General features: G+C 39.3%; 3 protein-coding genes across 8 annotated transcripts; 2 read left to right on the plus strand and 1 right to left on the minus strand.

Annotated features, from left to right (window-relative positions):
* Window positions 1-4: 4 nt before the first annotated feature.
* Window positions 5-7,961, minus strand: LOC113008149 (F-box only protein 47). The gene is made up of 11 exons (XM_026145347.1): window positions 7,895-7,961; window positions 7,509-7,718; window positions 7,072-7,233; window positions 6,865-6,941; window positions 6,401-6,475; window positions 5,943-6,051; window positions 5,616-5,789; window positions 4,243-4,392; window positions 3,913-4,055; window positions 2,432-2,591; window positions 5-588 (listed from the first exon to the last, which is right to left on the minus strand). The coding sequence occupies exons 2-11, from the start codon at window positions 7,702-7,704 to the stop codon at window positions 488-490; spliced, it is 1,347 nt and encodes a 448-aa protein (XP_026001132.1). The 5' UTR covers window positions 7,705-7,718; window positions 7,895-7,961; the 3' UTR covers window positions 5-487.
* A 39-nt stretch (window positions 7,962-8,000) lies between these two features.
* On the plus strand, window positions 8,001-14,263 carry LOC113008150 (claudin-14). Of its 5 annotated transcripts, none has more exons than XM_026145350.1 (6): window positions 8,066-8,127; window positions 9,341-9,544; window positions 9,994-10,437; window positions 11,331-11,624; window positions 11,821-12,077; window positions 13,104-14,263. In XM_026145350.1, the coding sequence occupies exons 5-6, from the start codon at window positions 11,844-11,846 to the stop codon at window positions 13,611-13,613; spliced, it is 744 nt and encodes a 247-aa protein (XP_026001135.1). In that variant the 5' UTR covers window positions 8,066-8,127; window positions 9,341-9,544; window positions 9,994-10,437; window positions 11,331-11,624; window positions 11,821-11,843; the 3' UTR covers window positions 13,614-14,263. The 5 variants fall into 5 exon arrangements, with proteins under 5 accessions (XP_026001134.1, XP_026001135.1, XP_026001136.1 ...); XM_026145351.1 differs by having other exon boundaries at window positions 11,331-11,394; XM_026145349.1 differs by lacking the exons at window positions 8,066-8,127; window positions 11,331-11,624 and adding an exon at window positions 8,001-8,030.
* Window positions 14,264-15,856: 1,593 nt separating this feature from the next.
* Window positions 15,857-25,114, plus strand: LOC113008457 (high-affinity choline transporter 1-like). 2 transcript variants are annotated; one of them, XM_026145888.1, is made up of 9 exons: window positions 15,857-16,079; window positions 17,398-17,650; window positions 17,935-18,048; window positions 18,459-18,614; window positions 18,782-18,930; window positions 19,240-19,383; window positions 19,626-19,779; window positions 21,348-21,565; window positions 22,558-25,114. In XM_026145888.1, exons 2-9 carry the CDS (start codon window positions 17,467-17,469, stop codon window positions 23,209-23,211), a joined length of 1,773 nt encoding a protein of 590 aa, XP_026001673.1. In that variant the 5' UTR covers window positions 15,857-16,079; window positions 17,398-17,466; the 3' UTR covers window positions 23,212-25,114. The 2 variants fall into 2 exon arrangements, with proteins under 2 accessions (XP_026001673.1, XP_026001674.1); XM_026145889.1 differs by lacking the exon at window positions 15,857-16,079 and adding an exon at window positions 16,125-16,637.
* The last annotated feature ends 244 nt before the right edge of the window (window positions 25,115-25,358 follow it).

Consider the following 25,358-nt stretch of genomic DNA (forward strand, 5'->3'; position numbering starts at 1 on the left):
AAAATCAAAGTAAAAATTTCACTTTAATAAATTAGAAGCACAACGAACCACTTAGTGAGTACCACACTTACATGTTGTGCGAATAAATAAACTGTCAAATAAATAGTCTAAATAGTTAAAGTTAAATAACCCTACTGTAATGAATAAATATTAAATAGTATAATAAAAGTCAACTTCAAAGCTGTCTTAAGAACAAGATTATAAAACTTTGATACAAATATTTGTATAAATAGTGATACGATTTGAACAGCTATTCAAACAGATGTGTGTTCAATCTACAGGTGAAGGTTCAAATCGACCCCCAGCTTTCTGAGCGCCATGGCAACATCCTTTTGTTCAAGTCTGTCTAAATCTGAACTGATTTTACAAAATCCCGTCACTCTCTATCATTCAGTTCATTCATTAAGCCCTTTCATTATTGACATTTATCTCTTCCCATTTCTTCCCTCGCTCCTCTGCATCTTGTCACTTTTAATATGCATGATTCCTATCTGAGGAACATGTGAAGAAATTTAGTGTGGAAGTGAGCACAGGAGTCCAGAAGGATACACAGGGTCTGGAAAGTCTCTCTGTCATCAAAGTGGTTCCCTGGAAAGAGATAAAAGCATTACTGACTTTCTATATCAGTCTAAATATGCTTCAGAGGTTCCTCTGTGGGGTCGTAAAGTGGCTGCGTTAAAAATAAATAATGTGGGAAGGGAACTACTGGTGTAAGGGATACAATTATATTAAATACACGTTCAGTATGCTGCTGAGTCTAGAAATGTCACTCTACGGCCTTTATTTAAAGCTACTGCCCGATCTTTTCAGTCCAGTCCATTCATTTCATAGCAGGGATTAATCCACACTTTCGTAGAGTAACAAGCGGGTTCCTCCAGATGTATTAGAAGCCATTAACACTGGTGGAGCAGAATTTAAAGGTTCACACAAGGATTTGCTGTAGGAGGGGAAAAAAGAAGGTGGAAACACATCCATCCCAATGTTTTCACTAAAATAAGGAAAATAATAAGTTCCCTGTAAATGCCATCTGTCTGAGCTGTCACAAGTACACAGTCACACACACACACTTTCAAAACAAGCTGCTCCACCTGCAGACAAAATCATTTTCTCATCTACACCTTAACCATGCTTACACACACCCTTACTGCAAATGTGTTTCCTCTTTTTATGTGAATATATTAACTTTCTTGTTGTACATCTGAACATTTTTAAATGAGCACATTAACTTCCCAGTCTATTTGAACACAGCATGGGTGGTACAGGGTTCATGGATGCTTGTTACCGTAGTTTTCCCAGTGCTGCAGTTTTCTGCTGTTCCTTCATTCGATAAGGTTAAAATGACCACATAACATCATGGAAATGTTTTTAATTTTTTCTTGAGAGATTAAAATAATAAGGCAACTGAACTTTAGGTCACCTCTCATCCAAAAGGCTTCTTCTGTACTAAAATCAAATGGTGAAGAGCCCCACAAAGTATTTAAAGTGAGGATTTTCCCCTTTTCAGGTGGTCCTGAGGGTTGTTGACCCACTATTGATCGTGTGAGTCGTCAAATGAGCCGAGGTGTGGAAGAAATGTGTGAATTATTACCATCACTGGGAAGCCATTGTCAGACTTTGCCCGACCCCATCATGTGATCTACTGAGGTAACCTGAGGCAAGGTGTGAATGGGGGTTGAGACGCCTGAAAATGGATCTTAAGGCTGCATTGTTGCTGGCTTATAGCTGGTGTCCTAAACCACCACCTCTGTTCAATTACAGTCATTCACAGTGGGCATGGTCTCCTTTACTCCTTTCCAAAACCATCTGTCTTCTGATGTTCAAAATGTAAACATTAGCATCTTCGAAAGTCTCCTTTGTCCTTTAAGTGCAGGTGTACTGCTGAGTCCTTTGTCCGGTTGAGGTGGGAAGCCTATGTCTGTGGAGCGTGTTTGGGAGTTTTATCCTTGGAACAAACCCGTGGGGTTTTTTTAACTTGGAGAATATAAAGTCTTTAGTTCACTATAGTTGTGAACTGCCACTAAATAAATAAAATAAATAGAAATGGAACCTCGCATGACCACAAGCCTTCACTGTGGGATCTATGGTTTTTGTCTACCCATTAAGGTTTCCTTCAATCCATCCATTGCTTCTGCTTAACAGAAATGTGGTCATCCTAAGCGGACATCCTTTTCCTCTGCAATGTTTAGTGATTCTTGCTGGAGAGCCAGAGACATATAAAGGCATATATAATGTCTCCAACAAGTTCAGAGTCAACCCTTGGGCCTCTTCCTAGTGGAGTTTACCCAGAACACCTCCAACATTAAGAAACTGTATTGCAACGGGCTATAGAAACAAAAAATAGTTTGCATGCAAAATTACAAAAGGATCAGGGCGACAGCTGGAGCGATGCTGTCCGCCGTGGTGGTCAGAAAGCTAAGCTACGCAACCTCACCTGCTACAGAAAACTCAAAGAATTCCCGGGTGACCTCTGAAAATGTGTTTTCCAGTTGCTGGATGAAGTAGAACTTTTCCGGGGGCGTATTGAAGACCTTGCAGATCTCCTGCACCAGCTTCACCGCCCAACTCATGTGATAGCCGTCCTTTTCACACACCTAATGTGAAGGCACAAGAAGAACACATTGAGCCAGTCTTGAATGATATAATGTTTCTGCTCTTCCTGTAATGATAAGTCAAAATAAGCAAAGGTAAGATATTTTCAGTGCTGGGAATAAAACATAAAATTCAATTGGGACACTGTTAATAGGGACAACACTAATGAGCTCAAACACATATATATTAAAGTTGCTACTATTCCCCTACGGGGAAGATACAAAATAGCCAATCAATATTAGGACCATGGACAGAGCAAGTGATTCCTTTTGCTGTTTTTTTTTTTTTTTTTCAAGAAAGAAAAGAAAATAATACATAAGAATATTGTCTTTATATATTTTCTGTTTTTGTCATGGTCCTGGGTCGGTGACCCAGCGCTTTTAGTTATCATTTTCTAGTTTATGATGATGATGATTATTATTGTTTGAGTTCTGTGTGTTATATTTTCGATCTGCCTCTGAGTCTGCATCTGAATCTGTCTGTTTAGTTCAATGTCTTGTCTGGTTCCATGTATCTGAGTTTCCTGTTTTATTGTGAAGGTCCGCGTCGTATGTGAGTGTGATCAGTTTACGTTTCCCCTGTCCCGTCAGCCCAGATTCCTCCCAGCTGTGTTGCCCTCCTGTCTCTCATCCCCTGATTACTGGTGTGTGTGTATTTAAGCCCTGTGTGTTCTCCTGCCTGTTGCCGGTTCGTCTGTGTTCCTCCGTGTCAGTCTGTGTAACTCTGTGTCAGTCTGTTACCCTGTGTTCCACGGTGTCCTGTTCCTCGTCTGCGTCTCTCTGCTATTCATCATCCGTTGTCATATGCTCCCAGGTCTGTTATTTTAGTTCTCCCAGTTTAGGTGTCTTTAGTTGTTTATTATGCCCCACTGTTTGTTTGCCACTACACCTCTGTAAATAAAACCACCGGTATCTCATCCACTGCCTGCATCTTGGGTCCTCCTTCTATATCCACACGGCTCGCCTCAGCAGCCGTGACAGTTTTTACATTTTGGGTGAACTTGGAGACAATTTTTAATTAAATTACATGGAGGGAAAATGATCAGGGAGTGGAGATCACTAACTCACCACCCCAAAGCAGAAAGGTCTTACATTTGAACCTCGGCTCTTGTTATTTTTACACACAGATTTCCTTCTAATGTGGCTTTTGCAAAAATGGCAAGCTCGTCCAAAACTCACTATACCTTTAGTCTTACACATGCTGGTTCTGGCTCAAGCAACTGCTCATTCTCAGTTACAAGGCAATAGTTTTCTAATATACCAAACTTAACTATAAACGAAGTATAAATACCTTAGGATAAAAGCAGGAAATTATTTCTCTCACCAGTATGATGTAGACGATGATTCTTGAGATCTCAAGGAGTCGTCCATTGAGAGCCTTGCTGGCCAGAACAGTGTAGCAGAGATTGCTGCCACAAAGCACCAAAAGACGAGCTACATTCTCCACATGCCACGGATGAGGAATGACTGGAGACAGCAAGGAAACAAATAGCCAGCATCTACAATCACTTGAGGGAGTCTATATGAGATTTTTCTACTTACAATCATTAAACTGAAATGTTTTACATAGATTTGAAACAGATCCTTTATTCATCTTATTGCTTGGGAATCTGTAACTCACGGTGTGCATCTCTCTCTTATTCATCAAACGTACCAATGAGCTCCTCCATGATTGTGATCATCGAGTCAGTGCTCCAGCCTTTGACTTGTAGGTTGCCAAAGAGCAAGAGGATGGCCTTGGCTAAGTGCCACAGAGCGGTGTGAGGAAGCCCCCTCTCCACCAGATCTTGCCAGCCGAGTGTACCTGCATGAAGAAGTACACCTCAGTTATTTATCATTAAATGCTGCACACTACTTTATAGTGGTGCAACGGGTCACGGTTGATCCGTAATCCGAACCGATCCCACTCCACGGTTCGGCACGCACGTGATCCTAAGATTCGAAAAAGAAGAAAAAAAAGTATGTGTATGGTGCACGTGGTGGGTCTGTCAAGCGATAGTTATGGCCAGCGCTAACGGTCCAAGTGGAGGAGCAGAGGAAATTGCGGTATTTAAGCAGCCCTTTGCTGCCCAGTCCGACCGGGCTAAAGCTATTACAAAAGCTATTGCAGTGTTTAGCTGCAGATGGGTATTCTGTTGTGCAAAACAAGGGGTTTAAACTATGATGAACGTGCTTGAGCCACGCTATGATATCCCGTTGCACGTCCACTTTAGTGGCAAGATCGTTCCAAGCATGTATGAGCAGGAAAAGTTTAAAGTTATGGCTGAACTGTCCCAGGCATCTTCTGTTGCCCTAACTACTACAAATGGGTGGACCTCCAGGGCAACGGAAAGCTACGTGACCGTGACAGCTCATTATATCACAGCGGAGTGCGATATAATGAGCGGTATTATTGTAGGGTCTACCTTCCAATATAAAGCGCCTTGAGGCGACTGTTTTTGTGATTTGGCGCTTTATAAATAAAATTGAATTGAATTGAGTGGTAGATACAAAGACCTATACGGCCCTATATTGAACCATAATTTTTTTTTTAATAATTGCGTGGAATGAGTCTTGAGTTGAATGTTTTTAACAGGCAAAAAAGACTTCGATAAGTGAATAAGTAAATGTTAATTTTTTGTCTTTTTTCTTTTTTTGCTGATCCGAAAATTGATCCAATCCGTGACTTAAAACTGTGATCCGATCTGAACCGTGAGATTTTTGATCCGTTGCACCACTACTACTTTAACAAACAAAAATGATTATGTTAAATGTCAAAAATTGTACTACACCAGCATAACCTACTCAGGTCTCCTGTGCCACCTCACAACACTGAAAGTGGTTTTCTGGTTCTCTAATTTTTATGCTTTGTTTAAAAAAATCATTGCTGACACTTTCTCTGGAGCAATAAGCCCTTTTTCAGGTTAAAACATGCTAGAATTTACAAAGCTGCACTGAAAATAACAGGATGTAGTTATGACTTTAATATGTTTCCATAATGTCGATACTATCCATCTGCATTAATATTTCAGTAATACGTTATCTCACCCTCAGGCAGCAGAGGACCATAGAGGATGAACAGTAAGTGGGCCTGGCTGACCAAGGGCCAAGGCTTCAGGAGTTGCATCAGCCAGAAATGACACTCCGGCTGGTTCGGCCACGGGTCCAAAAGAACCTGACGGCAAAATAGCCGCAGCTGCAGCTCCTGATACCACTTCACACCTGGTAATGGACATACAAATTTATCCATAACTCCCGAAGACCATCACAAAAGACACAGGCTCAGCAAGAGGCTGTAACTGAAGCTTTAGCCATGGATTGTTCTCAGCATCATATTTCTGCTTTGTTCTCTGGATAACTCTGGAACACACACACCTGGTTTTGCAGTGATGACTCCTTCAGTTTTTTGCTGCAGGTTTGTTAGATCACAGAGGAAGTTGAATACTCTATGGCACTCCAGCTCATCCCACCCTGCAATCAGAGTCTGTAAAAGAATCAATAAAACACCCCTCAATATTTCTATTTCTTTTTTACAGATATTTTTTTAACACCAAGCTGAAAAACTAAAGACAAAAATTAATCACACCAAGCTAAAGATTTCCTTACGTAAAGTACTGTGTTTTTCTCTTACTGTTTATGCTATTATTACTACCTGAGCAAGACCGCCTATTGTACAGTAACTTTAGGGTGAGATCTCTGTAACATATTTATAGTCTTTGTTGCTAAAAAGTTTATCTTTTGCATGTTATCACATTTTGGGGCTCTGGTTGGTTATTTCCTTTTATTAGATTCAGGTTTCATAAACATGAGAGTCGTTACATGAGGGTCTTCACCTGGAGGAAGACTCCAAAGCTGGTGAAAGCAAAGCAGTCTGGTGCTACACATTTCTCCAACAGGAAGCAGGGAATCTGAAACATATCAAGACAACAATAAGAGAGGCCTTTTTTCCAACGATATAAAGTGGGATTGCAAATATTCAGTTCTTGCAATAGCAACATTTCATATATGTTTAATACATGTAGACAAATTAGGACCATCATGCTAAATTATATGTAATATTTAATTGCCTGACATCATACATATAATTATTATTAATAAACCTGTTAAAATGCCACCATATTGTGCTGCATAAAACAGCAATGCAATCAAAGTTTAATTTTTTTTAAAACTTTTGCAACACATTACAAAAACCAGATGTATTGTTGCCTTCACTCATGAAAATTAAAAATAAATGTAACTCATTTAAAAAGTTACAGTATTCTGTTCTAGCCTGACATCTCACCTGCCCCTTTCTTACCTGTGAAATCTTGCTAAAGATAAACTTTAACCTGTCCTTTGTGGGTAGCAACAGGGTACACCTCTTGAACAACACACCTAAGACATCAAACACGAGGTCACATTACCATTCGATGGTATGTTAAAATAGTAGCTGAGGCTGTCAGAAATACATGTGGTACCTTAAAAAGCAGCAAGAAGAGCTATACTAAACAAAACACTGAAATACCGAGGTCTCTGTAGTGTCCAATGGTGGATTTCTGTTCAATGCAGCTGGAGTGGTGAAAGCTTTGGAGGATCATTTTATTCTTCCAGGCCACAGTGGAGATGTAGTCTGCAATATATCTAGTAATTTCCTTTGATACCATGCTGAACACACTGATCTCCAGCACTGTAAAAAACACAAACACATTTTCATCCATCAAAAATGCAATTACATCAGGACATTCCAGAATGGAGCTATTATTGCAGAAAGTGTTGTAAAAGTAGTGCTTAAAATTACACATAGTTACACATGTATGTTGGTAATAGCTTTTGCACCTCATATAAGTTATACAAACAAAAGGTCTGAGCTGTACCCAAAAGCCCCTTACAAAATAACAGAGCTCCTATTATATATGAATTGGGGAACAGTGTTACAGGTACAAAATAATAGGTGAAACTCACCAGACAGTTTGTCTAGGATCATGTCAAACACCTCTGCAGGGATCCTGCTGAAGAAGCTGGTGCAGCTAGTGGAGCACTGGCTGCGGGTCATAATGGTCCTAGAAGGTGTGGGCCCATTACGGTTCTTCTTGTAAGGCTTATGTGTCTGTGAATACTTACCACCATTTCTCAATGGCTTCCCTCTGACCATTGTCATCGCTGGCTAAGTGACTGTCAAAAAGATAAGCAAATATGACTGGGAAACACTCGGCTAACACAAAGTCAGCTAACATAGTTAGGTAAAAGTAACTCATAAAACTACATTTTCATCAACTTTGAGCCTCACAAGAGTCACAAATTCAGACACAGAGTTAACAGGGCTACAAGCTGGCATTACAAAATCTTACCTGTGCAAATAAAACCGTGAATAGCAAATCCTGGAAGTAAAGGTATTGGGAGCTAACCTAGCTGCTTTCTTTAGTGACACATTAGCAGACAACGGCGCGAAACTTCCCCCTCTCTCTCTTTCCTTTCATCTGTGCGGTAGGGATGGGAAAATATTTATATCCTTAAGTTACAACACCTTTATATATATGTTACTAAATTAAGGCTAAAAAGAAAGCAAATGTCAGCACAGACTGTAAGTAAATCAAACGAAAAAAGAAAAAAATAATAAAATTGCTCATTGAAAAACAGTAGCAGATAGCTAGTTGTAGCTAATAGCTGGGTTAGCTGTTAGCTGTTATCCCAGAAAGCCATAGAGACTTTTCCTTTATGGTATTATTAAATAATGAAATAATGCAAAAAGTAATTTGTGATGTCTCTATGTGTTTTGTTTTGTTTTGTTTTGCTTTTTGTCTTTGTTTTTTTGGTGGTGGTGGGGGGGTAGTATGTTTACTTGTATTAGTAAATTGACTTTCGAAGACTAAATATATACATATATATAATAAATACATTATCTCACTATATACTAGTGAGTTTTTCAAAATGCGTCCAAGGTAAAAATGAAAATAAAAAAATGCTGATTTGCATTTTCTGTTAATTAACAGAAACAGTTTGGGATACCAGTACTGTTTCTGTAATTTTACACATTTCTAAAAATTTAAGCCCAACAAGTCATGGTGACAAATTAATTTTTTTCTCATATTAAGATATCTCAAGGATTACATATGTAGATAAACCTCTTTGCACTGACAGAAGGGTGAGTTTCACTGGTCCATCACACTTAAGATCAAAGTGGGAGGTATGTGGGCCACAATGTAAAATAGGTTAATATCCCTGATATAGACCATATTCACAACAGACATTTTGACATGTCAGGAAAGCAAAGTGGTTTTATGTTAGTTTAGGTGTGGCCCAGTGCTAAATGGAGTTATCATTTTCGTGATAACTAATTGTAATGCTTTGAGAAGCCACAATGTGTGCAGTAAATACAGATTTGTGACCTGAAAGACCCTGTATGACATCCACACCAGTGCTTTTTTCCCATTATGGTTTGCTGATAGAATTTATTGACCTCACTTAACTCCCATTATTGGTCCAACCAACCTCAACCCCCATATCAGAGGTCTAATCAGCCAAATGGCCAAAACACCTGTGTCTATGTGTGTGTTTTGTGCGTAAGCAGGGGCTTTTAGATATGTGACTTTGTAGGCTGTTTCGTCGTTAATCCACATAAAGTGTGTTGACAAAATATGTGTGGCACAGGCAAGACCAGTTTAAAAAGAATGCCCTGTACTACACACATCTAGCACTTTGTCCAACAAACCACCCGTGCTCAGCTGCTAATCACAGGATTATTCTGCTTAACTAAGATTATTAAGTGTTCCACATTCAAATGGCGTCTCCCACAGGCAGACCTTGGAGAGGATCATCTCTTCACTATAGAGCTGTCACAGAGAGTTGTATGAAGGGCCCAGGGGACAGACTGGGAAAATGCTCTTGTATACCAAGAGGATGTCACGCCAGGTTAAACTTGGGACACAGAATGAGGAAAAGCACGGAGAGAGAAGCTCAAACTTCAATGAATTCACCAGCATTTCCTGGATTGCCCTACAGTATGTACAAGTGGAGTTATTGTCCACTAGTTTCATTATTATTCATGTTTTGTTTTCAGGTGAGTTTTTTTTCTTTGTTTGTTTCAGACAAAGTTAAATCTTCATTACTTTCTATTATTAGTTTTATATAGGCTGCAATACACAGATTTATATAAGTCAAAGCCTTCTCATGCTGGTAGTGTTGACTAAATCTAAATACATTTGCTGTATTTTTTTGTTTATTTAAGGTAGCTAAATTACATCTACACATCGTTTTAATTTTAGTTAACTAAAATTACCTAATGTGCAAGTCACGTAGTTAAAAACAGTCTTAATTGACTGCAGCTTTGTTTTGTCTCTTTAAATTGCTTATAATAGCAGTTAATAAACATTAACCATTCCTCCACAAGTTTGTTGTTGGATTTAATTCTGTGTTCATTTATTCTTGTTTTTATTATTATTATCAACAGATCTGTAGGTGCAGAACTGATTTACTGAGACAAAAACAGCACAGCCAGCGAAGACAATGTCTGTTTTGTCTGCCTCAGCTTAGCAGCGCTGCCCTGCCTCCAGGTCCACATTTGACATTGGCCCTGTTTATCTGTTAGGAGCAAGAAGCCAGCAGCGGGACTGTCTCTCATGTCATCTCTGACATGATGCTGCCGACACTGACAGGGATAATGCCGATGATGATGATGATGAAGATGATATCTAAAACAGGCCAGTCACGCAGCTGACAGTCCTGCAGCGCACAAACACACATCCACAGATTGTTTGTCCAGACAAGAGCAGAAACAGAAGGAGCTGGTCAATGTGGAGTCAAAGGCCCTGTTTATCTGGAAGTACATCTCTGCATCTCAGGACGAGTATACCATCTGGACACCTGTGATGATGGTCCTGTAGTCCTCTTATTGGTGAGTATTTAAATGTGGAGTCTGTTAAGTAAATGTTAGAAGTACAGGTAAGGCTACACAGCAGTCATTGAGTTTTATATTGTAAGTATTGCAGTGTGGTTTGCAGAGTAGTCAAAGACTAAACTGGATTAATTTCAGGGCAAGCAAATTTTAAACAAGACACTTGTCACAGCTTTGCCTTTGTTCGTATTGCTTAATTGTTATGCCTTCAGCATAGTCAATCATTAAATAAGGACAAGGAAGCTTGTGTGTATGTGATATTTTAAGAGGCTCCGGCAGTGCCAGGTCTAACACTGCACAATAATCAGGCTTCATAAACAGCTTCTGTTCTCTGAGGAATTCAAAACAATGGGTCTGTATAAGCACAGTTTGGTCTTTGGTGTGAAACTTAAAGTCAGTTTTATTCATGCGGGAGCAAAAAGGCACCCTTAATTAATAGTATTGTTGGTCCGTTTATTTACCACATTGTATTATTCAGAGACATAAAGTCTAGGGAACAAAAGTAAATGATTAAGCATGGATGTTTTTTTACCTTTTCACACTTTTCACGTAGGGGATCTGTAGTTGTAGCCTACAGCTGAATGTTATGGTGTTTTTAGGGCTCAGCATGCATTTGCAAATGTAAAACTAAATGCCAAAGGATGTCAGGTCAGAAATTTTCATTGAAAAATAACATAATTTGGCCAATTAGTACAACAGCAGTCACTGCTATCCTCTCTTGTCACAGTTTGGGGCCCAGTGGCTGGAGGCTCTGTCAGCAAGTCGTTCAGTCCTTCGCTTTCAAATACCCTGCAGAGCTGTGAAAAATTTCAAAGTTAGTGGCTTATAGCGGTGCTTCTCAGGTTGGGTGGTTTCTGTAAATGTTTAATTTCCTCTCTCTCTGCCTTCTTGAGGGGCGGCGAAGAGCTTAACAAATAGACTTCTGTGGTTTGCCCTCCAGAGGAGAGCGTTAAACAGGTGAAGCTGAACACCGCACTCATTAGTTACACATGCAGTCACCTGCCACTCACCAGAGACGGATGCCAGAATACTGAAAGTTTCCACAGCTATTTGTGCCCACACTCGGGAGAGACACTTGAGGAATGACTCAGACTCTGTGACTGGATGTGAGCTCAGTGGAATTACTGTACTGCTGGGAACCGTTGCGATAAGAGGAGTAATCCAGCCACATTTCAGCCTGCGGGACAGTCAGTAGTTTTGTTCTGAAAGTTTTCTTTTTAAGTGGCATGTATTTAAATTGGTTTATGTTTGCTGATTTTTATGAAACATCTGAATCCAATGTAGTCGTCATCGTGTTTTAAGGGACATTGAAATGCTGCTAACTGCCTTTTACTAGAGTTTATATATTTTTACTGACGGTAATTTCATACTTTGCCGTTTCAGGATCTCTCTGAAAGGAGCCGATCATGGCCAGCATGGCGCTTCAGCTCCTTGGCTTCTTCTTAGGATTGCTGGGGTTTACAGGAACTATAGTTGCAACCCTGCTCCCTCACTGGCGCAGCAGAGCTCATGTGGATGGTAATATTATCACAGCCACCGGGTACATGAAGGGCCTGTGGATGGAGTGTGTCTGGCGCAGCACTGGTATTTACCAGTGCGAGCTGTACAGGTCTCTGCTGGCGTTGCCACCCGACCTGCAGGTACTACACGAACACCAACATGTAGAGAAATGAGAAGAGCAGAAATCTCAAAACACATATAGGGTGGTTATTTTATTTATTTATTTATTTTTTCATAATAAGTTATCTGAAAACCTGCTGAAAACCTTATTAGTTTAGTCGATCATTATGAAGTAAGCATCTTTTTAAAAATCCTTTTTGCAATTCTGACATCTCATAAACAAAACCAGTTACTAACCTGTCATATAATAATATAAAATTATTAACTTAAATTCATTTGATAGCAACCGTGCATGTTAACATAACTCTGTAACTCCAATACACAGTTTCAATTAGCATGCTGCACAGAAACTTTATAGCTATATGGTTATTTTCCACCTTTACACCCAGTTAGGCGTTTATGTGCACAATGAACAATTTAAATATGAAGTTTTCAGTTTTCATTAATTATCAGATTAAATACTAATGAAAATAATACTTATAGCCCAACTCATTAGTACATATTCACTTTTAGAATAAAGTTTTAAGATGGGCAGGTAGGTGGAAGGTCAAGAAGCCTGTTCTTTTAAGGACTCTTGAATATTAAATTTATGTTGCTTTAATCACTTTACACTCCTGGATTTTATTAATATAATAAATAGATTATACTACCTATCTATCTATCTATCTATCTATCTATCTATCTATCTATCTATCTATCTATCTATCTATCTATCTATCTATCTATCTATAGATATCTAATATTATTATATATTAATATCTATGAATATATTTTCTTATGTGAGTTTTTAGTCATCCTGCTGTTATTATTAAACTCAACAGACTCACTATTCAGAAAAACATACATAGTCTCAATTTAGTGTAACGTGTTGGATATTTATTAATAGGGACGGACAATAACTCTTAATATAGGCTAGAATATGAGTGTTTGCACTTATTAAAAAGCAGTATATTAATTGACAGGTTCATTGCCCAGACCTGTTAAAGTAAGAGTTCGTTTATAGTCCAAAGTTTAATAGTCGTCTACTGTTTCCCTCTCCACATCAGGCTGCCCGGGCGCTCATGGTAATCTCCTGTCTCACCTCAGTCCTGGCATCTCTGGTCTCTGTAACTGGGATGAAATGTACCCGCTTTGCCCGGGGTTCGTTGATTAAATCTCCCCTGGTCCTGAGCGGTGGGATTTGTTTTCTTTGTGCTGGGCTTCTTTGCCTGGTCACCGTGTCCTGGACCACCAACGAGGTCATCGAGAATTTCTACAACCCATTAATTCACAGTGGAATGAAGTATGAGATCGGACTGGCTGTGTATCTCGGATACGCCTCGGCCTGTCTCAGTCTGGCCGGGGGAATGGTGCTTTGTTGGAGCAGCAGTGGCGACAGGTCACGGCAGAGTCCCCCCCATATGCAGAGGGGTCAGTCATCACATCTTCCCCCTGTCTTCAACAACTTACATCCGCCTGCTCCACCCTACAGGCCCCCCGAGGCCCTGAAAGGCAACCATGCTCCCTCGCTTTGCTCCGCTTCCAGCAGTGGCTATAGGCTCAATAACTATGTCTAAGACTAAGAGGAATACTGAAACAATAACTGTGAGACGACATGGATCCTTTTTTGTCCTGCATACCCATAAGAGGATATCAGCTGGAAAAGAGAAGGCCCCCATAATGCAAAACACCAAAGTCAGATTTGAACAGATATTTGCCTCTGTCTTTCCTCTAACATAAACAACCAAGAGCCTTGGCTAGTCTTATGAAGCTTTAACCCTGTAAGGCTTTTCCTATGAAGGACCAGAAGGTGGCAGTGTTTTATAGGAAATCATCACAGAAAAGACGATATAAATGATATTCCATGTTCTTTGCTGTGACTCTCATGTTATTGGATCATTTATCTGGCCTTCTGCCTAGATGGGATTTAACTCTTTCTGAAAGGCAGTTCCCTTTAAAGAAAAAGATTTTATGTCAGTACTCAGTGTTTTAAATGATTTTCATGACACTGAAAATAAAACCTGACACTATAAGTATTATTACTAGTGTAAGCATCCTCTGATGAAAGGGGCTGGAAAAGGCCGTTGCAAATTTATGATCACAAGTGACATTTATACCTTAAAACCATGTTTGTAAAATAATAGATTGTTAGACGTTTAACACCCAGAAAAACTTTTTTGTATGTGTTAATGTCTGTGAAGCTCCATTAAAATATAATTTCAATGTTTTTTTGCCAACTTATTCTCAGATTTGCGTAAATCTTGACGAAGCCACTGGATGGCGACAAAGGTCTTTTGAAAAGGCATCCCAAACCATTTTTGAAGAGCTGCTTGTATTTATTTAGTCTGCCTTGTTTGGTGTACTGCATAGGACACCAGTTGCATCGCTACATCTGAGCACCTTTTTTTTTTGTTTGAATGGCTCTGACATATTGTGAGTCATTAGCCATATATGTGGAATTATTACCACCTTGCGGAGCTTTTCTGGCTGTCTGCCTACTGACATGTAACACTGTGGACATCTTTCTGAGGCTTATTAGTTGGAAAACCCTCCAATTAGAGCTGCCCTCTTTCTGGCAGGCTGTCAGACCAATGACTGTATAAAAGAGCCACACAGGCACTAAATGAGAGGACATGTCACGATTCAAGGAAGTGACTTATCTTATTTCAGCAAGTCGTTGTCATCATTTACATCAATTAGATAAATTACATTATGAGTTAACGGAAAAAATCTATTTAATGCCATAAAACTATAAGATTATTTACATTAAACCTTGTTGAACTGCTCCAGAAGAAGGGATAAATCGTATATCTATAGGAATTATTTGCTTTGAAATCACAGGTTAAAACATGAACTGTACATTGAGTTGGGCCAAAGATTTGTTGCCAAAGATTTCAATGAGCTAAACTGTATGGTAATATTAGGATCCTGGGCATGTGCAAGATATATAAAAACTCTGTTTTGAATTTATATCAGATCAAACTTATTTTATTTTGTTAAACAGGTAACTTTATTTCCTCCCTCGTTAAAAAATTACAAATTTAAAGCACTTCTTGCATCAGTGAAAGCCTTTCTTGATGGATGTGCAATACAGGCTTTCCCTGCTGTACTGCTGCTTTCACGTGCACATGTTGAGCTCAGCTTCAACAACATCATTTTTTGAAATTAAACATCTCAGAGAAGTACTCACCAAAGCAAATACTTTTTTTAAAGGGGGCGGTTTAAATATGATTTAAACCACCTAGAAATACGAAATGTTAGTTCAGCACCATGGACAGCGGAACTGGGTTCCTTCATAGATCTTTAACAGTAATAGATAGTAGTGCAGGAAGGCGATATAATAAAATACTGTAACTGTGCTGCTTCCAAATGTCTAAAAGTTTACTTCAACATCATATTGATCAAACGCACGAACTTGCGAGTAGATTGATGTTTTTGGACGAAAAGGCGTCAGAGTTGAATGTGTAATGCGGACTTATAAAGTGGAAATTAATCCTGTGTGCGTGGCTCACATTCTCAACATCACCGCCATACAGCAAGCCTTTGCAGTAAAGGCGCCTTGCCTTAATCATCAGCGAGCGAGGACCTGCGCAAGATCATAAATCAGGCCTGAAATGTAACCTGGCAAAGTAAAGGTTTCATCTATTGCCAATATGATATTATGATATTGGAAAGCTTTTCCGCAGAGGTTGTGCGTCATGCCATTCTCTATTAGGTGCTATTTTCGTCCTGCCCTGGAAGACATTTATCCACCATCTACCCACCCTGACAGCACCCAATAAACCCACCACTCCCATTCATCTCCACCCCTCCACCCACCTCCAGCCTCTCTCCCTCCCTCGCTCGGTCCGTCTCCCTCTCTGCTGCCGACCAGCATTTGTGATTTAAAAAACAACATAGTTGAATGGTGTTTGGTCGTCCAGGAGGATTACAGACTGGCAGCGCAATATATCACAAATATAATTTGTCTCTTACACTTTTTGAATCTACTTTTGGAGTCCCAGCTGTTGTGATCTATTTAGACCCGTTTTTCCAAAGCAAAGGTAAGAAAATTATATTTTGTAATGACTTTACTAAAATGATATGTGGTTGCCGAATGTAATTGCATTTTACTGCATTGACAATCGATTTAAAGAGAGCTCAATAATTCAACACCGGCCTCTTGGCGCCATGGTGTCAGCGCAACGGGGAACCTCAGGTTTGAGTTTGAGCACGAACCTCATCAATGCAGCTATTTTTATGAATCTGTTGGAAAACGGACCGGATTTTTTTCCCAATGCATCGCCATTACAAAGGAGTGCCCGACTTTTGCGCACAATAGAGTTACCAGAAACATGCAAATGTGGGTGCAAATCTTTGAAAGCGTAAAGTTGTAAATACGTTGTTTTTTCTACTTACTTAAGTCAAGTGACCGAAAGGAATATCTGTAAATGAGGGCGGATAACGCGTTTAAAACACGTTCAGCTGTTGTAAAGAACTAACTAAAGTAACACTAATAATGTGCGCACACTCTTGGACTGATACCACTGGATCGAGTTTGCGTCGTTTCTGATTCCGATCTGTTGATTTAGTGAAACAAGCTGAAGTCCCTGCTGGATACGGTAAGATTCATGGTCGCAGTATTTCCGAGCAGGAATTTGCAAATCGGTCATTTTATCTAAAATATAGTTTAACCCGAGGAGTTTAAACTATAATTGGCGAGTATATATAAATGTATTACTTGTTACACTTTCACGTTTACTAATTTTAACTTTGACATTTGGTAAAAAAAAAAAAAAAAAAAAAAAAAAAACTAATTATCTTCCCTAATATATATATATATATATATATATATATATATATATATATATATATATATATATATATATATATATATATATATATATATATATATATATATATATATATTATTATTATTATTATTATTATTATTGGGGAAAATAATTAGTTGTTCAGGCCAATATAACTTCGGTTAACAAGGAGCATTAAAACTGTAACAGCTGAATATTTGCAGTAAGCGTGCATGTGCGCAGAAAACCTGAAAAAGAAATTTGAAATACTTTGTAATTTCTAACGGCGTTGGAAGCGCCTGGCATCACTTGGACTTAGCCAGTATTACATCCGACACACTGATGATAAAATGCTTCTGTTTCGTTTCTTTTAAGAAATGTATTTGTCACACATTATTGTTTTCAGGTTGATTAAATTGATAGCTTTTGAAATGAAGTTCCATGTAGTTGCAGTTACAGTTTGTCTGCACTCCTTAAAATGTGTTTCTGCGGGTTGGGATTGTGTGTTTTTATTATTTCTGACAAACCACAAATGTATCATTAAAGGGTTTTTTCCTTTGTTTCTTCCAAGTTTTCTCCATGAGTATCCAGTCCGCGCGCAGCAGCACTTGATCTCGGCGGGGAAGCGGAGAAAAGGAAGATGACCATTCACGTCGAGGGTCTCGTGGCTATCGTGCTCTTCTATGTCCTGATTCTGTTTGTGGGGATCTGGGCTGCGTGGAAGAATAAGAACTCTGGAGTTGGCGATGGCTTAGATCGGAGCGAGAATATCATGGTTGGGGGAAGGGACATCGGCTTGTTCGTTGGTGGATTTACGATGACCGGTGAGTCTTTAAATCTGTATTTCTTGGTGTCTGTTCGACGGCAGCCACGTGCGCATTTTGTCCAATTTTCATACCATGTAAGGTCCAAAAGGACAAAAAAATAAATAAACTTTCCATTGACTAGGGTCTTCCGCTCCGTCTTTTACGCACAGATTGCGCAGCGGGCAGAAGTAGAAATTCCCATCACAGTTTACACCATTATACTCATGCAGTTCGGAAAACTTGAAATGTATATTTTCTTTTGATTTGTTAATTTACAAATAAGTTTTCTTCTTCTTTTTCAGCCACTTGGGTGGGAGGGGGCTACATTAATGGAACAGCAGAATATGTCTACCTCCCAGGCTTCGGCCTGGCCTGGGCACAGGCACCCTTTGGTTATGCTCTCAGCCTTGTACTAGGTAGGAAACCTAGAAAAACTTGGATAAATATATCTGCTTATAGCGAGATTAAAAAGGGAAAGAGTTGCATCACCTAATGTAGGTAATGTAATGTAGTTTTAATGTAGTAATGTACTTTTTGCCTATAAATTAATATGCTTTCCTACTTTTAAGACAGAAATTCCTTTACATTAAATTCATATTGATATGATATTTAGGTGTAGGAAGACTGATCTTTGTGCTATTAGATTGATATTAAAGTAAATGTAAATTTAAGCTGTGTTGCTGAAGCATATAGAATTTGGTCTATTCATTAAGGTTATTATACAGCATCAGCACACTTTACGTTAAGTTAGTAGTACTCTACAACTTTCTAAAATGCTTCTCTCGTGCTTTTTGTCTGCATTACCTCAACATCTGACATCACTCAGGGGGGCTTTTCTTTGCCAAACCCATGCGATCACGTGGATATGTGACCATGCTAGATCCCTTCCAGCAGCTATATGGAAAAAGGATGGGTGGTCTGCTGTTCATCCCTGCACTCATGGGAGAAATCTTCTGGTCTGCAGCCATTTTGTCCGCTTTGGGTAGGCATCCCAATGGATGAGATCATGAATCTCACCACTTTAAATCTAATCTATGCTTTACAGTATACTGCATTGTATGCCCAAACTCATTGTGAGTGAAACATCAGGTTACCCAGATTTTAGTGAATATTTTTTTTCTTCTTCACACTGGTTATATTTCCATGCAGGTGCGACTCTCAGTGTGATAGTGGATATAAATATCAACATGTCTGTGGTGATCTCAGCACTGATAGCCATCTTCTACACACTTGTTGGAGGACTTTACTCTGTTGCATACACAGATGTGGTCCAGCTCTTCTGTATCTTTCTGGGTTTGGTGAGTTTGGGAGCTACTCAACCAGCAGCTCTAACGATTTTAGCCAATATTTAAACCAAATCTTCTATCAGTTCTAGAAGATTTTTAAGTAACTTTTTAAGTAACATAACTTTAAAAAAAGATCTAAATTTATACACACAGAATCATATCAAAACATGAAATTGATAAAAACATCTTTTGTATCAACAACACAGGGTAGAGTAGAACTTGATTTCAACAGCCAGATTTTGAAATGGTATAAAAATACAATAATTCCATATTTACGTTTTATTGTATCAGTGTTGCATTATGATTTTCTTCTCCTTTCAGTGGATCAGTGTGCCTTTTGCTCTGTCCAATCCTGCCGTGTCAGACATCGGTGTTACAGCCAAGAAAACAATCTATCAATCTCCTTGGCTCGGGAAGATTGAGCCTGAAGACAATTGGCTCTGGGCGGACAACTTCTTTTTGCTTGTAAGCCATAACTTTTATCTGAAGTTTCACCGAGAGACAGTATACAACTCTAAAGTCAATTGCAGACACACTTTCACTGAAGTCAAAATGAAAGCATCATGTTTAAGAGACCCATTTGTGGCACATAGCATTTAACGGTTTCTTAGTACTGAAATGGATATCTTTACTAGAAACAAAGAGATTCACAGTATTCTTTTCAGACTGCTGATTGTAATGCATTGGTTTGGTGTTTCTGTTTCTAGATGTTGGGGGGGATTCCCTGGCAGGTCTATTTTCAACGGGTTCTTTCTGCTTCTTCAGCTACCTACGCCCAGGTCCTTTCATTCCTTGCTGCCTTCGGTTGCTTGGTCATGGCTGTCCCCTCTGTCCTCATAGGAGCTATAGGGGCTTCCACTGGTAATAATACACACAGAGACACAAACACAAATATGCACCCACAGGTGCATCAGACATTATTATTCTTAAAGCTAAAATGGGGTCCCATAATATTTTAATAAACTGAATTAGATGAGTGTGCAGAAACAGTTCTTTTTAAACAGTGTACCCAAGCGTAGTATATATACTCCTTTCTTTAAGCAGTAATGGAGCTAGCTGTCATTTGCATCCAGATTTACAAGGACAACAAAGACAGGTAGAAGTATGAATCACTATACAGTGCCACTGGTGCTTTATATGCACACACGCTGTTATGTCTGGATTGCAGCTGTTAAATCAGACTTTTTAGGCAAACACACGCTAATCAGAGACTAATCCAAGACGGATGTGCACACGCACAGACATGCACAGTGATTAAGCAGTAAATGAAACATCACAAGACAATCGAAACATCCAAGAACCACATCCTTTATTCAAACGGGAAAGTGTGATCAAAGAGAGCACCCTGGCTTCATGGGGTTGTTTACACCCCAGCAGCCCTTTTCTTTTTTCAGATGTGTAAATGCAGATGTATACAGTGTCTGGAGGGTAAACAGCAGACGGATGCTGTCACGACGTGCAGAGGAGAGAGAGCCATCAGACCATGGCAATTTAGTGAATATTACATCTGAAGAGGAGCTAATTAATCTGGTCCATCTGAAGCCGTTACTTGTAGAACTGGCACTAATCAACCACTGCCTATGAATATCTGGGGATGGGTAGAGAAAGACATATATATATAAACCATAGTCGTCTGAATGTTGGCTTAACAAAGATGAGGGTATCAGTACAGCCAGCGTCCATGCATACTTTTGTATCTAATAAGTTCAACATAGCCTGTCAGAACTATTGGCTCCCTTATGATGTTAACCATTATCAATGATTAATCGACAACAGTTAAATGCAGTTAATCTACATAATGTCCATAATTATTTAATACTGACTCATATGCTTCCACGGATCATTAACAAACCAGTATATTACCCTCATCTATGTTGAACTGGGGTCTAGTTTTCAGTCAGTATCCAGTTTAATTCGTACTATTATTACTGTGGCTTGGTTTATTGTGTTTTGACCAACAGCAGATTGAATCTGTGCTGCTATTAAGGCACCTGGGCACATTAAGGCCTTTTGTTTCTCAGCTTTAAAGCATGTGTATCCACTGAGAGCATTAACTTTTTTTGTCTGAAAAGCTAAGGGATCAAAAATTGTAATAAAGAAATCCGTACACTTAATTTTCTGCAGGGTGGCTGGAAAAGTAATGCTACTAATCTTAAAATGCGAATGTGGGCCAGGTACAGTTTGTTCAGCTTTAGTTACGTTGTGTTACTACCTCATGCAAGGCACTTTCTTTCTGTTTTTTGTTCTAACCAATAATTAAGACAAATGCTAATGACTGTTTTTCTAATTTAACACATAGATAATCTTGACAGTTGAGTGCAAAGATTGACTGGTTGGCTAAATGTTTCATAAGAGCCGTAATAATAAGCTGTGAAATTTGCATTGTTTACAATTATCAGTTTTTATCTGTTTCTCATGTCCTGATTCAGACTGGAACCAAACTTCATATGGTTCCCTCCCTCCAAAGGATAAGGATGAGTCTGACATGATCCTTCCTATAGTGCTTCAGCACCTCTGCCCACCGTACATCTCCTTCTTTGGTCTGGGGGCTGTGTCAGCTGCGGTCATGTCATCAGCAGACTCATCCATACTCTCAGCCAGCTCCATGTTTGCCAGGAACATTTATCAGCTGGCGTTTCGGCAGTCGGTAAGAGCAATATTCCTAGCATACACGTACGTCTGCACAATTTCAGCAAGTGGTTCCAAACATCAGTCAGCCTATCAATAAATCAACTTTATTTTCATACGAAAAATACAACCAAACAAGAGCCTACAGCAGAAATTAAATGTGCACTTTATCGAATTTGCTTAATACCCGAAACCTCGAGATGGAAATCTTTGTAAGTTGTTTGTGTTATAATTATTTGTTAGATAATGTTAGATGGTTAGACAATCTGCTAAATTGGTCCCACTGAGATTTCCTGCTATTCATTCCCATCACATTTGTAACAGACATTAATTTTCAGAATTGTGAAAATTACTGTGCATGCTAATACTGTGCAAAAGTCTTAAGTCAACCTGCTTTTCTTTATATTTTGGTAGGAAAAAATATATTTAGGCATCCTTTTATTGCACTAACTGTGTATTTGGGAGCATTGTCATTCTAAAAAATGAAAAATGAAACAATTGCAAATCATATGCTTGCTTTTTTTCCAAGATCCCCCACACCACTGGTTGAAATGCAAACCCTAACCTCGGTTGTGTTGTAAAAGTGGCTGCAGACACATATTTATACCTCTCTTCTGGTTTCCATAATTAATATGTTCCTTTGAACATATTAATTATGATTGGAGGGAAAAAAATGAATACAATTGGATTAATCACTCGATAAGACCTGTTTTTTTTTAAGACCAAATAGTGCCCTACAGTGTTGTTCTGTTGTACCACTGAGCTCACCTTTTCTCAACATCCAGTTTCCCTTAATAATAAGAGTATGGAGAAGAAAACGAGTGAATAATTTCAAACAGAACCTACATCTCCAAGCGCTTTCGTATCTAAGTGCAACCTCACACAGACACTACTTTAGCTGTAGGCTCTAATCTTTTATCTGAACTGACTTTCATTTAAGTTAACACCCTATTCCCCTCCAGTTGTTATGTTTCTGTCTTTACTCTTTTATCCCTTTCATCTCCCTTACAGGCCTCAGATCGGGAGATTGTTTGGGTGATGCGCCTCACCATCTTTGTGTTCGGAGCTCTGGCCACTGCCATGGCATTGTTAACAGGATCAGTATACGGCCTGTGGTACCTGAGCTCTGATCTGGTCTATGTCATCATATTCCCCCAACTTCTCAGTGTACTGTTCGTTAAGGGCACCAACACCTATGGTTCTGTGGCTGGTTATATCTTTGGTCTTCTGCTGCGCATTGGTGGAGGGGAGCCCTACCTCAAACTACCTCCATTCATCTATTACCCCGGCTGGGTGACCCAGGAGAAGGTCCATCACCTCACTGGAGATGTAGAGCACTTTGTCCAGCAGAGGTTCCCCTTCAAGTCTGTGTCCATGGCGGCATCCTTCTTGGCCAATGTGTTTTTTTCTTACCTGACAAAGTATCTATTTGAAAGTGGTATGCTGTCACATAAGTACGACTTCCTGGATGCTGTTGTTTCCAAGCACAGCAAGGAGATAATGGACAAGGCAACACTGGTAAGCAACCATGATAACATAATTCTTTCAGAGATGGCTCCTGTCAGGCAGGTCTTGGGTGCCTCACTTGCTGGGACCTTTACCAACACGGAGGTCCTCAGTGATGATGGGGCATCTAGTCCAGAGGCTTTTCACAATGAAGATTAGACATTTAAGGCACAAAGTAAACTAGAACCAAGGAATGTAAAGAAGAAGGAACAGTCAAAAGAGGCATCAATATTCTTCAGGAAAATTACTACTGCCACACTGGGAGCCAAATCAACAAAGCATCTGCTGTGGCTTTCAAGTGACTCCAAAAGTTTCTGACGGCAATATGGTGCCTCCTTCTTTTTGAGATTCCTTGCCTAGAAACAGCAAACGGACTCAATCATCTGTGCGAATCATGCCACACTCATTCTTGTGTTTTCTTATCACGACTCTGTGAAACTTCAACCATTTTCATTTAAGTGCTGCTATAGTGATCGGAGGAACTTTGGATGGATGTACAGCAGGCCTATATAAGCAAGTCTACAAGGATTTGTTGTGGATCATGAAAATAGTGCAATATCTAACCAAGAAACTGTGTCCACATCTACAAGTCATTATTTAAAGCATAATATACGTAAGTTCGTTTACATGCACCTGACAACTAAGCTTTTATCATACTTTGAGTTTCATGTAGAACAACGTTATTGATAGAGCAATAATATTTTTAGGACCCACGTTGTACAGCTAGATACATTTTACTAAATTTCATTTTTACCATGTCTTGTTTAAACCTGAAGACCAGTAGATGTTTGCAAGTTTTATGTTCTGTTTTCAGCTCGATTTAATCTTCTTGCTGAAGTCCATAATTATATAACCAAACCCTGACTTTACCAAATAGAAGATACTGACTAAATCAGCAAAATCCCAAACAGCGTTCCATAAAAACATTTTTTTCATTCACTGCCAACACTTAGCAAGCTAACTACCATCTTTGTTGTATTGACAAGATTACACTAAACAAAAGAGATCAATGAGTGACAGCATAAGAAGAATTCATTGTGGGGGTGTTTTATAGATACAGGGCAAAATTATCATTCATTTGAATGCAATGGGTGGCTCAGTGGTGTTGTGGTTAACACGCTCGCCTTACACCCGAAAGATCACCAGTTCATAACTGGGAGGAGACACAAAGCCAGCCTCAGGAGGTCACAAGCTAGTGTACTCCCACTATTTTGACCCAAGTCCCTACCCGGATAAATGGCAGGGTGTCGTCAGGAAGGGTGTCCACTGTAAAAATCCATGCCAAATAAAATATGCGGATACATCCTCTGTGGTGGAACTAAGGGAGCCACCGAAAGTACCTATCCATGAGATTAATGAAGCTTCTGCTCAGCTCTGTTTTGATCTTTGCTATTCTTGTCAGTACTGACGAGTCCCTAAAGTTACAACTTTATTGTAATTTAACCCAATCTCTTTAATGTGAGCTGATGAGATGGTGATAGTGAAATCAGAAAACTAAAACAGTGAGTAAAACGACAACAATAGTCTGGAGCACAAAAGAGTGGTTCTGAGCTCGGTGATGTAGTCATTTGATCCAGTATTTATTCTAAAATAAAGTTTGATGGTCACAGGGAGACATAAAGAATGATCATAAGCTTCCTGCTACTGACACTAAAGTTCTGCACTGAACCTAAATTGTGTGCTGCTGAATCATCATGAATCAGAGTAATTAGACAGGAGCTCTGACTTTATTACACGCCACCCCGTGACCTTTCTTTCCCTTTGTACTTTCCAGGCAGCCATTGTCTTCCCTTCATTTCAATGCATTATGAAAATCAATTTGCTATTGTTGTTTTTGTCAAACATACAATGGGAATACATCTTTAAACTACCATTCATTTACAGCTGGAATGGTAACACTGACACCAGTAAAAGCACATGATGTTCATTTTGCAAACAGATTTTATAAATGACTGGAACCTAATAGCAGCCTGGAAATAAATCTCAATGCAAGACGCGACAGTGAACTTTGAAAGTAATCAAGAACACTTCAGTGATTTTTATTTTTAACATGAACTCACAGAAGCCATTTTGAAATATGTGTGTGTGTGTGTGTGTGTGTGTGTGTGTGTGTGTGTGTGTGTGTGTGTGTGTGTGTGTGTGCGCGCCTATGATAGTTTGTTTTCTCATCCTAAAGCTGTATTGACTGGCCAGCCACAGCAGGTTAGTGGGGACAGGAAATGATTGTTCCTCCAGGATGGTGTTAGTAGCACCAGTCATCATCGATCCGGCCCCAAGTCGATCAGCCCTCAGGACATTTGATTAAT

The sequence above is a fragment of the Astatotilapia calliptera genome, chromosome 16, assembly GCF_900246225.1.
Source record: "Astatotilapia calliptera chromosome 16, fAstCal1.2, whole genome shotgun sequence".
Taxonomy (NCBI): domain Eukaryota; kingdom Metazoa; phylum Chordata; class Actinopteri; order Cichliformes; family Cichlidae; genus Astatotilapia; species Astatotilapia calliptera.

Bases quoted from the DNA above. Each gene is read 5' to 3' on its own strand.
- LOC113008150 (XM_026145349.1), top strand. From the start codon at position 11,844: ATGGCCAGCATGGCGCTTCAGCTCCTTGGCTTCTTCTTAGGATTGCTG. The intron at 12,078-13,103 runs GTACTACACGAA...TCTCCACATCAG, and splicing joins CGTTGCCACCCGACCTGCAG to GCTGCCCGGGCGCTCATGGT.
- LOC113008149 (XM_026145347.1), bottom strand. From the start codon at position 7,704: ATGACAATGGTCAGAGGGAAGCCATTGAGAAATGGTGGTAAGTATTCA. The intron at 6,942-7,071 runs GTATTTCAGTGT...TTGATGTCTTAG, and splicing joins TGGACACTACAGAGACCTCG to GTGTGTTGTTCAAGAGGTGT. The intron at 589-2,431 runs GTGAGGTTGCGT...ATCTCTTTCCAG, and splicing joins CTTTGAGTTTTCTGTAGCAG to GGAACCACTTTGATGACAGA.
- LOC113008457 (XM_026145888.1), top strand. From the start codon at position 17,467: ATGACCATTCACGTCGAGGGTCTCGTGGCTATCGTGCTCTTCTATGTC. The intron at 18,931-19,239 runs GTGAGTTTGGGA...TTCTCCTTTCAG, and splicing joins TCTGTATCTTTCTGGGTTTG to TGGATCAGTGTGCCTTTTGC. The intron at 19,780-21,347 runs GTAATAATACAC...GTCCTGATTCAG, and splicing joins AGCTATAGGGGCTTCCACTG to ACTGGAACCAAACTTCATAT.